The 15639-nt window shown below is 47.5% G+C and overlaps 1 protein-coding gene across 1 annotated transcript in view; it reads right to left on the bottom strand.

Annotated features, from left to right (window-relative positions):
- Positions 1 to 14530, bottom strand: part of GTPBP1 (GTP binding protein 1) — a 20437-nt gene extending 5907 nt beyond the window's left edge. The window contains exons 1-6 of the mRNA XM_011354399.2: positions 14129 to 14530; positions 11050 to 11161; positions 4735 to 4915; positions 3815 to 4163; positions 874 to 1001; positions 366 to 397 (exon numbers count right to left, since the gene is read on the bottom strand). Of these exons, the coding sequence (XP_011352701.1) occupies positions 366 to 397; positions 874 to 1001; positions 3815 to 4163; positions 4735 to 4915; positions 11050 to 11161; positions 14129 to 14320 (994 nt within the window). The 5' untranslated portion in view covers positions 14321 to 14530. The remainder of the gene's footprint in view (positions 1 to 365; positions 398 to 873; positions 1002 to 3814; positions 4164 to 4734; positions 4916 to 11049; positions 11162 to 14128) is intronic.
- Positions 14531 to 15639: the final 1109 nt, after the last annotated feature.

The raw sequence follows: 15639 nt of genomic DNA, 5'->3' as shown, positions 1-15639 counted from the left end.
AGGAGCACAGGTGAGGCCTGTCTGCTAAGGGTGTGAGTCTGAAACCCGTCGAACTTCTCCACTCTCTAGAAGACCTGCATCCTATAAGTCAGAGGTCCCCAACCCCCAGGCCATGGACCGCTACTGGTCTGTGGCCTGTTAGGAATCAGGCCGCACAGCAGGAGGTGAGCGGCAGGAGAAGCTTCATCTGTATTTGCAGCCGCTCCCGAGCTCCACCTCAGATCATCAGGCATTAGATTCTCACAGGAGAATCCCTGGTGCCAAAAAGTTTGGGGGCCACTGCCATAAGTGACAGGGGGTGGGGGCATCCATAAAAAGGACAATGCTCTTCCCAGAATACTCTGCTTCCAGGGGAAAAAAAGCACCTGACAAAAGGATCTCTAGGAGCTGCAGACACCTGCAGAAGCCCTTATGAGGCCCTCCAAAAGGATACCTCTCCACTTCTCTTCTGCCATCTGTAACAATGAGGGAGAAACGCATGAAGGCCTAGGCCTGCAACCCTGTTTTGAAGCCTTTGGTGGTAAGAAGTAACCATCCACTGTCCCAACATTGCCGCATATATCCAGCCTACATGTAAAATCTAACCCTTCTGCCTGGGGCCATCTGAAAAGAGGTGCCAGATTAGAGATCTTAAGAATCTTGCATTTGGAACCAGAAAGAACAAAAAGCAGGGGATAATTCTAAGCTGTGCTAAGGCCAAGAGCTAAACAGGAGACAAGGCACAAGATCCTAGGCTGATGGAAATTCAGGTCAAGGTCTAAGCACAAGATAAGGAAGCAGAAAGATTTGGGGCTGAAGTCCTGGCAGCGGATCAAGGAACCACAGTGGGTGACAGCTCCCAACAGAGAGACTGCTGCTAGCTGGAGGCTTCACTTACCTTGCAGGATGTTGGCAGGACACATGTCAATCTTGGTGACTACCACAAAAACAGGCACATTGAGTGCCAATGCCAAACCCAGGTGCTCCTTGGTCATCCCCACGATGCCGGCATTGCTGCCCACCTGCCCCAACACAGAAAAAGAACCGTCAGGGCAAGGGAGGCAGAGGTTGCTGCCAGAGGGGCACAGAAGCTCAAAGAAGGCTAGGGTAAGAGAGAACTCCCATATATCTGAGGCCTCCACCGGAACAGGACAAAGCGGGCAAAGTCGCAGGCCAGGAACAAAACAGCTATAGGTGAAAGCTGGGCTGGGCAAAGATCGCTTTAACTTCTGATTCAGTGATGCAGGCCATCAAAATTTGAGGAGACTTGGAAGCACAGAAAAGACAAATCTAGACAGTTGGGAAAAACGACTATCTAGGGTCATCAAAGGAGGTTCAGTTTAACATTCCTGGCCCGCAGTTTCCGCATCTATAAAGTGGGCGGATAATATTATCCACTTTAGAGGGTTCACTTGTTTAAACATTGTAACATGTCAAAAGTGTAGCACACATGAGCATGAATTAGGTGTTCAAAGGATGGCAGCTGTTATTACTGTTGCTAGTCCTTCCCATAGTGTTTTTAAGTATCACCACACAGGCTGGCCAAATAAATTAGGGCACACGCGCAAGGCACCAAATGTGCCGTGAAAGAAAAGGAGGAAACTCTTATCTACGGATATAAGATAATCTCTAAAATATATTTTTAAGGGGAAAAAAATCCAGGTATATGTAGCACACTACTGATTAAAAAATGGTGATTGGATCATTGTTTGAAAAAAAAAAACCCAGCTGTGTGACATTTGGGGAACTTCTGAAATATAAATACTTATAGACTAGATATTAGAGGATATGAGGGCACTCATGTTCACTTTGGTTACAATAATAACAGGAGACAGTTCTTACTCTTAGGAGCTGCGTGCTGAAGTATTTGGGAGTGAAGAGTCAAAATGTCTATAAGCTACTTTCGAATAACAAAAAAAAAACAACAAATAAAAACAGGCATCCAGCACATATACAGATAAACATGGCAAAATGTTAATAACCACTGAATCAGGTTTAGGTATTCATTATACTATTCTCTCAACTTTTCTGAATGTTTGAAATTGGAGGGAGAAAATACATACACTTTTACCGGTGTGATCACAAAATATCTCTGGAGGATACATCAGAAACTAAAAATACTAGTTGTCTCTGGGAGGACACTGGACAGAGCCCTTTGGCACCTTTTTTTTTCTGCATCATATAAACGTGTTACTTACTAAAGCAAATTAAAATTGCCACAATATAGTGCTTTATACGTTCCAGAGTGTTTTCAAGGATGTTCTCATTCGATCATCACAGCTCACAGGTGAGCTATCATCCCACTAGTTAACAATAAAAAAGATGTCCCTTACCTGTGTTCCCTTTCGCCTACACCAAGACACCTCCACCATCTTCCTCCTAATTCTCCCATTCCCTCCAATCTTTCTTACACAACCCAGACTTGCTTTTGTTGTTCCCAGCCTGGGTAAGAGAGAGCTTTATTGCTTTGTTGTAGATATATTTTAAAGATTTCCCCCCTCCCCCCCCAAAAAAATTGATTGCCATGGAACGATAATGAAATATTTCACTGTTCTCTACAGAAAAATTTTAATATTTGGATCATGGCCTAAAAATCTGATAATATATTTCATCTGAGTGAAGATCTTCCCATTAACTGGCCTTATGGTAGCTCAGAAAAATGTTCATTTTAAACTGATTTCTATACTTTTTTTTAGTATCAATCCAACACCCCCCACAAATATGACCCATGGTGCATCCATGGAAACTCCTTCTTATAGAGCAGCTTTCCTTAGCCCAGTTGACAAGGTCGGTAATGGCTGCTTGCAGTGATCAAAGATGCGGGAGATGAAATCACACCGAGACCCCAAGAACCTTGGGCAGAGAGCCGACGAGTGTTCATACAGATGCTCCCTCTCTCTCTACCCTCCAGTCTGGGGAGACGCTGCCTGAGAACCTGTGTTTACAGCGCAACTTGATCAAGTCTGCTCTGAACAGATGCTTGTGTTTACTATACTTATTAATTCGGGCAACTGGAGGAATTGGAATATGGGGAAGGGCTTTGAGAAGAACTTGCCAAAGTAAAACTTGCTTGCTCTCTCTCTTTCTGTGAAAGCTGTGAAGCTGCCACCAAGGCTGTGGGCCTTGCTGATTCCTACTCTCTGTCCAGGGAAGAAGGTCAAAGGGATCCAAATACAAGCTTAGCAGTAAGATCTAATGCAGAAGCTGCTGCTCCCTTTCCTTTTCAGTTCATCTACATAATGAGCTGCTTAAAAATCTATCCCCACGAGGCTGTAGGCTCTGCGGGGCCCCAGGCTGGCCATGCATACGCTGCTGCATCTTCAGGCCCAGCGTGGTACCAGAAACACAGAAGCCTCTCAACAAGCAAACTCGTTCCAGGCTTCAGACAAGGCCACTCTCAGGTCCCTCCTGAGTGCTGTGCTCTCCTCTATTCCTTCCCCCTAGCCTACCCTTCTTGGAGGGTATGCCTGGTGTCACCCCCTCAAAGTAGCCCAACCTCAGAAGAAAACATTTCTAAAGATAATAAGTACACCCCAGAGAAATCCTCTATGTCTCTCCAAAAAAATGAGAGGTCTGCAAATACCATGGTTATTCCTTAGGGGGACCTATCCAGGTCTAACCTAGGAGATCAAGGTACACCGCTGAAGAAGACTGTGATGCTCAGAGGACTGGGTACCCCAGCAAAGCCTGTCATCCTTACCCAGTGTCAAAACCCCAAACAGACTTCAGCCTCAGAACAATATCAAACACTTGCCCATAACCACATCCCCAAGAGCTCTGCTAGAGCATCCCCACCCCACCCCACCCACCCCCGCGGGGAGTGCCTCACACTCACCATGAGCATGCAGAAGTCGGGCAAGTGGCCCGTCATGCCAAACACAGTGGTCTTCAGGTATTTCTCGTGGCCCGCCAAGTCGATGAAGGTAATCACCTTAGTGGACTTCTCACAAATCTTTGTCCACTCCAGGCTGCCGCCATGGCTATCTGGCTTATTCACCACGTTGCCTTCACTGTCAAAGCCCAGAATGTCGTTGCCCACGCTGCTGGTGCGACCAGATTCAATCTCATGTTTGTGGCGGAAGAGCTTCTGGCGGGCAAAGCCTCGGCCATTGTCCAGCTCCCCATGTGTCAGGACCCCCAGAAGTGTGCTTTTGCCAGCGTCCACGTTGCCCACTACTGCTACCCTGCAGGTACAAGAATCCATATTTCCATGTGAGAGTTAGCGGGGCACAAGGTGAACCCCACTAGCTGGATTTGTAAGGACCGGTTTGCTCCTGAGTCTCTCCAGCTCACTGCTCCTCCTGTTCATGGGTAAGCACATCGAGAATGTTCCTGGAGGTGCCAGAAAGAGTTATTCAGGAGGAAGCGGGCTCCCACAGTGGGTTTCTCCCTGAACTTCCACCAGCTTCCTCAAAGCTGCCAGACAGGGGCTCCGAAGTCAGGAGAGACCCAAACGCTCTGCTCTCCTCCGTCACTCTGCTTTTTAGCCTTGCAGGCTGATGAGAAAGAAAACACAGCCCACGGAATGTATGGGTGGCCTCTCTCCCACTCTTCCCAAGTGGGAATATTTAGGGACGGGGAAGTGTGGAAATGGAATGGAGCTGTCGTGTCCTGGACATTCTCTCCATGCCTCACAAAGGGAAGGGGTGAAGCTGCCACAGTCGGTGTCGAAGGCTCAATCCCCATTCTCTATAAAGCCCTAGACCCTGAGGCCATGCTACGGGGGACCTCGGAACTGCTCTGAGGCCTCCTCACCTGACCTCCAGGAAGTCATTGTCTCCTACTCGTTTCCGGACCAGGTAATCACGCACACGACCCCCAGCTTCTTGCCGATCCCGCAGGAGGATGACATCGGCCTCTATCTGTTCTGCCATGCTCTTCACTGTAGCGTAGGAGGCCTCCATGTCAGCTTCACTCAGCCCATACTCAGTCCCATCTGGTGACAAAAGCCCAGACATCAGCGTTTCAACAAGCCAGCCAGCCAGCCAACCCCTCAGAAAAGCCCCACCCCAGGCACTGAAGAACATGGCTCTTTCTACCTGACACTTTTCACAAACAGAGCTAATAAATGATTGTGCCATGGGTTTCCTCATTAAGCAGGGCATTCATTAATTCATTCAACAGTAATCGCTGAGACTCTTGGGTTTTATGCCAAGCCTCATGCTGAGTCCTGGGAATACAGGTGCCCTTCGCAGGCTCACGGCCCAGGAGGAGAGACAGGAAATTAATTAACCACAATGCAGCTTGAGTACCATACTACAGAACTGTACAAGAAGAATGTAAAGCATGAGCAACTAGCATTGCCTGGGGAAGCTGAGGACAGCTTTGCACGGTGCTGGGTCTCCAAGCGTGAAAATGGGCCCGCAGAGAAAGAAGCAAAGACATCCTAGGCAGAGAAGCTAAGCATAGCGCATGGCAGATGACAGCACACTGAGGGACCCGTAAGCAGCTCGGTGTGTCAGAAAGCAGGATGTCAAGCGGCAGGAGACCACAGGAGAGGTGGCAGCGGTCAAGCAGACAGACGTTAGCAGCAAAACACATCAGGTATCAGGCAGTGGGAAGCCCTAGGGCTTTAGACGAGGGAGTAACGTGATCAGATTGCTGGGGGTTAGAAAAATCCACTGGGCAGCGGTATAAGGTGCGCTGGCAAGTGAGAGTGGAGGGCGGGAGCCCAGTCAGGAAGTCATTCCAACAATTCAAGCAAGAGATAATGAGGACAGGGGACAAAGGGAAATGCGGCGCGAACTGAAGAATGATTTTAGGGATAGATTGTTAACTGAGGTAGCTCAGGTGAAACGTCCAGCAAGTAGATGGAAAAACAAGGCTGAGCTCAGGATAGGGAAGGGAAGAACCAACCAACTCATTTAGTGAGTGCCTACTGACGACAATTCTCGTCAGGTGCTTTCTACTCGGTGTCCTGCGGAATTCCCACAATGACTCCCTCAGCTTTTCTCCAGCCTGTCTCCAAGAGCACCCGTGCTCCATCCCTGGGCTAACCGCTCCCAACCCCCAGCATGGGCCCAGACATTTTTACTACTTCCCAAAGACTCTGAAGCACCTCTTCTCACCCGCCCTTCCTCCCCCCTCCACTTCTCCCCTTACAAGCAAGCTCGAGCCATTCTTAAACTAGGAGAAGGGAGCCCTGCCCTCCTCCCTTGCCCCTGCTTCTCCCCTGAGCTACCTCTCCTTGAGCTGAGCACCTCAAAAGAGTAACTGAGACTTGCTGACTATTGCTACCTAGTCTCTGAATCTTACTTAAGGAATCTGGGAGAAACCAGTTTTCAAGTGATCAATGGCCTTCTAACCACTCATCCAATACCCCTTTCTTGACCTCAACAGCATGTGACACTGCTGGCCATTCTGCCTTTGTTTTCTGAAGCGCTTCCCACCCACGCCACCCGCCTATTGCATGAACTCTCCTGATTTCCCTCTCCTGCTCTCTGGTTCCTCTTCCTCTGTCTGCTCTGCTGGCTCTTCCTGCTCCTGTCCCCGAAATGCCAGTCTTTTCCAGCAGTCGGCCAGTGGCCCTCTTCTCTGTCCTCTAAACATTCCTCTTGGCCATCTCATACTATGGCTTCAAATATCATTTTGAAAACTACAAAAACATTCATTTCTAGCACTGTCCTCTTCCCCGAGCTCCAGACTGAATGACTCCTAGAAGCCCAAAGTCTAAACTCAACAACCCAACCCCTCTCTTTAAACAACAGCACAAAATCTGACACCATTAACAACAGGTTAGTCCTCGCTGCAATCCTGGAGGTAAGCCTTCCTTTCCCCATTTAAAAGGGGGCAAACGGAGTCCAGGGAGGTCTCGGAGCGGGTGGGGAGCAGAGGGGCCCTGTGAGCCTGGGTCTTCTGATTCCAAACCTAGAGCCTTTTCCTCTGGCAAGGGTTCCCCTTAATGCCAGACCGGTTCCTTCTCCTTCCAGTCCCCCAAGCTTAGCACTCAGGGCCCCAGTCCTGCTGATTCTAGCGCAGACCCGGCTCTTCTTTCCTTGTCCCTGCTCTCCTCCTTTTGCCAGTCCAATGCCACGAGTCTGATTCAGGCCCTTACTGTACCTCAGTCACCATAACAGACAGATCCCTAACCGGACTTAGCAAATCCAGTCTCTATTCCCTACAACCCATCCTGCAGACACACACGCCCAAGCCCCCAAACAAAGCACAGCTCTAAGACAGTCACATCCCAGTCAAAGCCTTGGAATGACTCCCCAGGCCCAGCAGTGTTCACTTTCAATTCCTTACAGGCCTACCCCATTCATTCCACAGCCCCTCCTGTTTTGTCCCAGTGCAAGTGGCCCAGTAACCATGCCCCTTGCTCCCTGCAGGTTTCCAGCTCCACACTTTTGCCCTTGTATTTTCTATCCTAGAAAGCCCATCAGCACATCTCCACTCACCAAAATCCTACCTATTCCGCTCCTTGATGGCATTTACTGCACACTACACCCTGTGCAATCGTGTTTGAGATGCTTGCCTTCCTCCACTATACGTAAGCATCTCCATTCGGGACAGGAATCACATCTCAAACATTCCCTGAAGACACCGATGAAGGGTCCTCTGCCTATATCAAGCCCTCAAATGTTTGTAGAATGTAAAACAAATGAATAAAGAGGGAGCGGTTGGAAGGAGGAGTTTCTAAACGCAAGGCCCACTGAGCTCCGGCCGTCTGGGTTAGCTGTACTTCAATGTTTGGGAGATTTAGCTCTTATTGTAAATTAGGCAATAACCTAGAGACAGACACTGCTGGTAGTGATCACGTGGTGACGAAAGTCAGGGTTTTGGAGCACAGCAAGGTGTCTCCACACAAAATGAGCAGGCAGGGCATTTGTGCTCTAGTCAGAGATTGGAAATAGATGTTTTCACTCTTAAGCTCTCTTCCAGTTTGGAGAATCTGCCACCCACTAGCTGTATGAACTTGGGCAAGTTAATTAAAACCCCTATACCTCAGTTTCCTTACCCAGGAAATGGGAATAATACTAACAGTTCCCATCTCTGAGGTCTTTCAGAAGGATGAAATGAGGTCTGCCATGTCACAGTGTAAAGCAGGGAAGGGCTTGCTGGAAGTGTTCCTGAGAGAAGGCCTATTAACCCTGCCATTCTTGCCGGACCCCCAAATTCTCTCGACCCTTTCCTGATTCTGACACAACAAAAAGCAACGCTTTCAGGTCCTGTTCCACACCAGGGGGCAATCACCAATGTCATCTTGTCCATCCAGGGCTCCCAGAGGATGCCCCAGTCAAAGTACCCTCCTCCTCCAGCATGCACTGCATTTCTCACGCAGTAGGACTGGAGGCAAAGGCCAAGGAGGAAAGCCACAGAGGTCCAAGTACTAAGGGCCACATTTTTGCCCACACCCAACCCTAATGGGACTTCCACCCTGCCATCTGACCTACCTTTCCTATATGTACTCTCCTGCTCAACGTGCTGCAAGCTTCTCAAAACTTTTAGGATAAGCTCTTTGGTGTGGCATTTGAAGACCCTCAAGATCTGGACCTGCCTGTCCAGCCCACCTTCCTGACACTCCCACTTTACTGAATCACTGCTGGTCCACCAAATACTCCACAATCACCAATGGGCATGTGGCTTCCTCTGCTCACTCATTTCTGCCTCCATTTACCTGAAAAACTCCTGCTCATCCTTTAGAACCAATTCAGAGGGCGCCTCCTTTTGATGCCTTTCCTAACTCCTCCGAAAAGACTATGTTCCCTGAACTTTTAATACAGTACCTGGCTCTGAGGTCATGACTTAATATCTGACAAAGGAAAAGGTTCTTTTTGAAAGAAATATCACGGTTAATCAAGTATAGCCTGGAACTCTTAAAAATTTACCACTGTAACTACTACCACTAGCTAACATTTATATAATGCTCACATATATGTCAAGGGTTAACCTTCACCATGACACCATGGGATAGATTCTATTATTATCTCTATTTAAAGATAAGTTAAAGAGCCAGGAGGCGAACTCAGACCTGCCAGGCTCCAGACCCTAGCTACTAGGACAGATTGCTTCCTTTTAAAAGATCAATCTTAAAACAAACAAACAAATAAGTAAGCAATCAATCTCAAATCAGGAATGTATACTTAAAGAGCACATTCCTCTGCAATGCTCAGAATTTTTTAATGTCTAACTTATTCATACAAAATTTCTCTGAGGGAGGGTGAGGAAAGATGTCATTATCCTCATTTTATAGGCAAAGGAGGTGATAAACAGAGATGATGCACCCAACACACACAGGAAGCAGGTGATGAAGCTGGCCCCTGGGGGCCTTGCATCTGGTTTAGTCCTCTGTTTGATGTTTGACTTGTTGAACTAGTTATGATCTCTACCTCAAAAGAATTCCAGCAGGAAGGAGTCACTAAGAATCTAACAGCATCCAATTGACAGATGCAAAGATAATGCTTGGATGTACAGACGTGTTAATGAATGTTTGACATCTTATGCTTTGCCACTGGAGGATTAATTAGTTGTGAGTTGCCAAGGCATGGTAAAACTCATTAAGAGTCCGCAATAAAGAACTGGGGGAGGGGGTTATCTTAAGAATCTGGGTCTTCAAAGAATAGTCCCAACACTTGTCAAAACTGATTTAGATGTGGTTTCTTCAATTCTATAAGCATGCATTGTTCTTTGAGTAGGTCATCCTGTTACAGCAGGCCAGATATGCACCTGACACAAAAGCTTTCAAAAGTCTGCCAATGATCCCTCAGTCACCAAATGGAATGGCTTTTCCTGGACCCGACTCTCCTTGTTGTTTCTGTAGCACCTGATAATGCTGACCAACTCCCTCCCTTTCTTGACATGCAACCTCTTAGTCTGCCTATCTCCTGGACCACGCCTTCTTTAAGGTGGTGAGCCCTGAAACCAGGGGAGGTGGCAAAGATGAAAAGGAAAGAATTGATATGAGAAACATATCGAAGGAAGGCACAGAGGTAACTGTAGGTCAAGCCCTTCTTCCTTCCTTGTGTCGCTCTTGCAGCATTTCCAAATATTGTTTTCTACTGAGGTTATCTGTGTATATGCCATCTTTCCTTCTTGGGACAGAGACCAGATTTCAATACCCAAAAGTGCTTTGCAACAGTATCGAGCCCTCAGAAGATACTAAATAGATATCTGCCAAATAGTTAAAAAGTGATTTTGAAATTTTCTCCATCTTAAACTCGGTCTACAAAAAGAATTATTATTTGCCTTTACAAAGCCTACATTAGCAAAGAACTGATCCTCCAATGATGCACTGAGGCCTACCGGGCCCTCCTGCAAAGATGACAGAAAAGTTGTGGTACAGGTTAAATTCATAATCATTAATATGCCTAGCTGCCACTTCAGCAAAGATAATGTCATAATGAAGATGAGGGTAAGCGGGTTTGAATTGAGGGTATAAACTAGGAATGACCAAGGGAAAAAAAGCCCAAGATATAATCTGGGATTCTGTCATGGGTGCTGCCTTCCTCTGAAACAATGCGCCCTCTTACAATGGAATAAGCAGATTGGAGTACAATAACCAGTTCCTTCCAGAATGGTAACAAGCCTCCATGTCTAACGGGATCTCACCGGGAGAAGAGAGGGCCTCCGTTATCACAACGATCCACACTGAATGGTCAGTGTGGTCCGGGGCAAGGAAGCCTCGCTGAAGAGAGGAATTCTGGGTGTCAGCTTCTTGCTGACATCAAGAAGAACCACGGAAGTTCTCTGCTAAGCAGGCAATAGTAGCAAGGGGACCCATAATCTGGGTTTGGAGGGAAGACCTAGAGCTGCCCAGGGAAGGCTTAATTCTAGCCTTGTGACTTGCTCTATCCCCAGGACAAGAAGTTTCCTTGCTTTGTGCTTTATTCCCCTTTATGCAAGTGCAGAGTACTGAAGGTAGAAAAGAAGCTTCTGTAAAACCGCTTGGAAAGTGACTCTTTAAAGTCAAGCATATTGTGACCACTAAGGTGAGAATTAACATTATCGCTTTGTGCTTTTATGTCCTCCCCAACAGTCCTGCAGACACTGAACAGGAAAAGTGGGTAAAAAGACAGAAAATGTGCTCTAAATAGTTTTTTAAAAATAAAGTGAAAGGAAAACTATGCTCACCTGATCCCTGCCCAATGACATATATGGTCTCTCCGCATCCCTCGTCCATCCTCTCCCACATCTGCCGAAGTAGGCTGTCATACTGCTCTGACGTAGGGCTCACTAGGACCAGCTAGGAGAGAAACCAACAGCCTTAGGACCACTTACTAGAAGAGCACCACAGCCAAAGCAGAGCAGCAGCCTGATCAAAGACCCTGACTGAATCCCACAGCACCCTAATCTGAAATAGCTACGCAGTCCTCTCATGCCCTCTCTCTGCCCCTGTTTAAATAGCCATTGAGCCTAAGGCCTTGTATGAGTTTTTATATGATGTACTAAAATGACTATATCTGAAACACAACCCACAGAAAAGAGGGCGTGAACAGCCTGCCTCCTGCTGCTTAAGGAAGGGGAAGGACCGACGATGACTGAGAATCTGACTGAGAATCTGACGTTGTGGGTAGAAATTGATGAGCAGTGCTTCACACCTACACGCCAGTCTTCTACCTGCAGCTTGCAACTCAAAGGACAAAGATCTCCTATACTGCCATGCTCCCCACCCAAGACCAATGGTTGCCATAAAAAGAATTCTGTTCCACCTTGCCTTGGCTATCTTATTTAGGAATCAGCAGTAAAAACTACTGCAAGACCCGTCTTCATCAACAAAACACCATTTCCACTCAGATGCGTATTAACACCATCATTTTGCAAATCTGTGCCAATAACATTAAAGTATCAACCACTTATATGGAAAGGCCATTTACCAATAGACATGTTTTGTTCTATTGTCTAACCATTCATGTGTGACCTTGGACAAAGAACTTAACCTCTCTGAGTCCCGTTTTTTCAATCTATAAAATGTAGCTACCTGTGTCCAAAGGTCACTGTAAAGACCAAATGAGATAATGTGTAATGCATCTAGTCCATACAGTAAGTGGGAAGTACAGCTTTCTTCACCCAATGATTCCTAGAAAAACCCTGGATGAAACTAGCCACCATAGTTCTCTAATTGTTTCTCCCTTTGGAAACTTCCAGAGCCTTAGGTCTCCACATATAACTGCAGCAAATGAATAAATGTATAGCTTCTAATCTTTTCTTCAGGAATCAATCTATCATTTCATCCCTTCTCTCTCTCCACATCATCAGTTTTTCTTTTCAATATCATCAATATTTATATACACATAGCTTCTCAGCTTTAAAATAATGAGGACTTCCCCAGCTATGTGAGAAATAACACTTCCCTATCCTAGAACATTAAGTTGATCAGGAAATAAAGGTATTACTCTTTGCAACTCTGCCCAGCAATCTCCAACTGTGTTTTCAGGTTTCTTCAGGACCACGGCCACAAACTGACATTCAGCTTATCTGCTTTTAAGTCAAGCATATCTCTCACAATTCCTGAGTTGACTCGTCAGAGTTTGTACTTGTAAAGTGCTGCCTGGGTCTTTTGCATCCTGTCACATTGCCTCACACCTTTCCCTTGACCTTCCTTCTATCCGAGCTTGACCATCCTCATTATGGAGGCACCAGGCAGGAACAATGGCTTTCAAGTGCTGGACTGGCACTAAAGGGAGAGAAAGCAGCTGAAACTTGGTTGCTTAGGTTTCAGGGAAAAGCTCCTCCAGTTTGGGTCAAGTTTCAAGCACTTTTGCCACCAAAGACTGTGAAAAGTCACACACCTTTTCGAAACTCAATAAACATCTCTATTGTGATTTTCCAACAACAGGTAGGAGGAGGGGACTGGTGTTCTATCTTCCATTGGCTGCTATTAATCTGCACAGGGAATTTATCAGTTATTCAGTTCACTTCAAATATTTACTGAGCAGTATGTGTAAGGCACCATGTACTAGGTGTCATACACATTTATTGTCTTTATAACCACCTGTACTTAAAAAATGATGTAGCTGGAGAACTGAGAGGTTAAGAAATTTTCCCAAGATCACAGAGCCTTTTTAAGTGGCAGAGCAGGAAAGGTATCTGTTAAAAAAAACACAAAATTCAACCAAGTAAATTGGCTCTATCGAACGATTCGTGAATCACGCAGCGTCCTACAGAGACTGTGCTCTGAGAGTAGTGCAAAATGGAAGGGTTTTTTTTAATAGGAAACTGGGAGAGATGAGAAAGTTATCAGCAAAGTAAAGAAAGGATTGTTTCAGGCCAGGTCACCAGTTTTTAAGGGGAAAGGAGACAGGGGGCTTTTATCATGCAGATTACCTCTCTAGTGTAGGTGAGAAAACTACAGCTCAATATTCCACATCTGGGAGAGGCTGAAACTGCAATTAAGTCTTGGTTTGCTGTCCTGGGAGCAAGTGACCCCACCTTGGGCCTGTTTCCTCTTTTAACAGAACCCAGCTTTGTCTGACTCCCAAGCTGGCATTCCTTCCTTTAGCACTGTTAAGCACCTTCAAAACACCAATCACATCTTATACTTACTTTTTATGCCCCACAATGCCAAGCAAGTGAGACCTTAACTCCTGTCCACCTTCTCAAAAGCTCAGAAGGCACGATTTGAAACGTCCTTCATTATTCCATTCATCCAAGATGTGGTTCCCCTCCCAGGATGGCGAGATTATGGGTCATCCCCATCTTTCAATTTCGTTTTGAGTGGATCCGTAAAGTGAACATTGCTCAGACATCGTTCGCCCCAACCAAGCGACTACTTTGTTTCCTTTCCCGACACCAGGAAGAAATGCCTCCCCACTCCCCCTCGGATGACCAGATCTTCCCGCGCCGCCGCTGCCCCGGCCACCTTGGACTCTCGGCTGCCATGGACAGTCCAGGATGAGGGCCCCTCTCGGTCTCGGGAGAGGCGGCACTGCGCGGGGCGCCGCCGGCGTTGAGCTCTCGCGTTCCACGTGGCGGAGCCGAGGGGTCGTGATCTCGGCGGGAGCCAGACGGCGGGAGGCCAGGTCGGCGCGGCGGGGGAGGACGGCGGTGCTGGGGGCCGCCCCTCGCCCAGGAGCCTCCCGCGTTGCCCATACCGGTAAGTGGGCGGGCTCGGCCCCTCCTGCCCCCGCCGTCACTCCGAGACTGCTCGGCCCGTCGCCCTGTCCCCTAAGCGCCCGGTCCCCTGAGCGCCGCCGCCGGCGCCAAGGCCTACCTTGCTGGTGAGGTCCAGCTCCGGCTCGCCGTTGAGCGCCTCGCAGTCCTCGCTGCAGTCCGAGTCGAAGCCGCTGTGAAGCCGGGAGGCAGCCGCCGCGGCCCTGGCCGCCCCCGGGGAGTTGGGCTCGGGGGCAAACATAGAGGCCGGGACCGGCGAGTCCATCGGGGAGCGACTCCGCTCCGCCGCCATCTTTAATAACTTAGGCTAATTCGTAGCCGGCCTCCCATCCCTCCCCGGCTCATTTGCCTAATCTATGCGTGGCCCCGCCCCTCCCTTCATCGGAATAATTTATGCAAAACTTTTCCGGCCGCGTAGAGAAAGACACGTATCTCTAGCTAAGAAACAATCGATCAGGCTTCTCAGCCACCAATCATTGCAGCCCTTCAAAGCACCTCATGAATAATTAATAAGCCCCAAACCCAAACAACAAATGTCTGAGACGTCACGCGCCTGGATCGCAGCACGGGAGTGGGCAGCACCGCAGCCGGGGAGTCTTTCCACCAACGGGAGCAGCGCACAGTGTGACTGACATGGCAGCCATCCAATGAGGAGGGAAATACACACACACAACGTTTACCCTCACCTTCCCTCACTCTACTCCTTTGGAGAGGCGGTGCTTAGCGTCCAAATCTTACTGCAAAAACAGTCAGCTCCGAGAGCCGTGGGATGATAGACAGGATCAAGGCCCAATGTGTCATCAGATAGGTCTCGCGCCTCGGGCCACTGCCCACGGTGATAGTAAACTGCACCAGGCACATTCTACTCAACTCAGTGACTCAGGGCAGTCATTGGAAGACAGAGGTCTGACTTGCTGGCAATCTCCAGGCAATATTAATAGTAGGCAGATCGATGCCTGGAATACTATAGCAGCCAGAGCGATGCAATTAATTGAAGGCTGACCTTATGGAGAAGTCTCCATTTACTGCCTCTGCGGAGAGAGCAATTACAGAACCAAAAAGAAGCAACCAGCCAAAATAGAAGCCAGAAGCATCTGTTAAATAGACTCAAAATGGAGTCACTTGTGGTAAGCCCCACCAAGTCTTAATGCCTAATTGCAAGTTTCATTCTCTCCCAGCAGTGGAATTTTAAACTGGTCTATAATTTCCTGATCAACACTTGTGAGATAATCTGAAAAGACCCTCTTGCCTTCTAAAGGAAGATGACCTGGCCTGAAATAATCCACCTTTTACCGCTGGCCCACCCTCCTCCTGCCTATAAAAACCTTCGGTTTTGTACAACGCTTTGGAGCGCCCATCTATTGGCTAGATGGGTTGCTGCTGCTTAATTCATGAATCGTTTAATAAAATCAATTAGATCTTCAGATTTACCCAGTTTAATTTTTTGTTGTTGTTGTTCTTTAACAAACCTCACCATATTGTGAACTGGAACTGAGATCTAGGGTCTGTTAAGGTAGTTTCCTATGGACCATTCAGTGTCATCAGTTGTGGAAAGCCCCAATCCAAAACACCATCAGCACAAGTTTTAGTGTCTTGAATTTGTTTCAAAAG

This window comes from Pteropus vampyrus, unplaced genomic scaffold (assembly GCF_000151845.1).
Source record: "Pteropus vampyrus isolate Shadow unplaced genomic scaffold, Pvam_2.0 Scaffold16, whole genome shotgun sequence".
Taxonomy (NCBI): Eukaryota; Metazoa; Chordata; class Mammalia; order Chiroptera; family Pteropodidae; genus Pteropus; species Pteropus vampyrus.
Note: the sequence above shows the minus strand (reverse complement) of the source record. Positions and strands in the feature narration are given on the sequence as shown.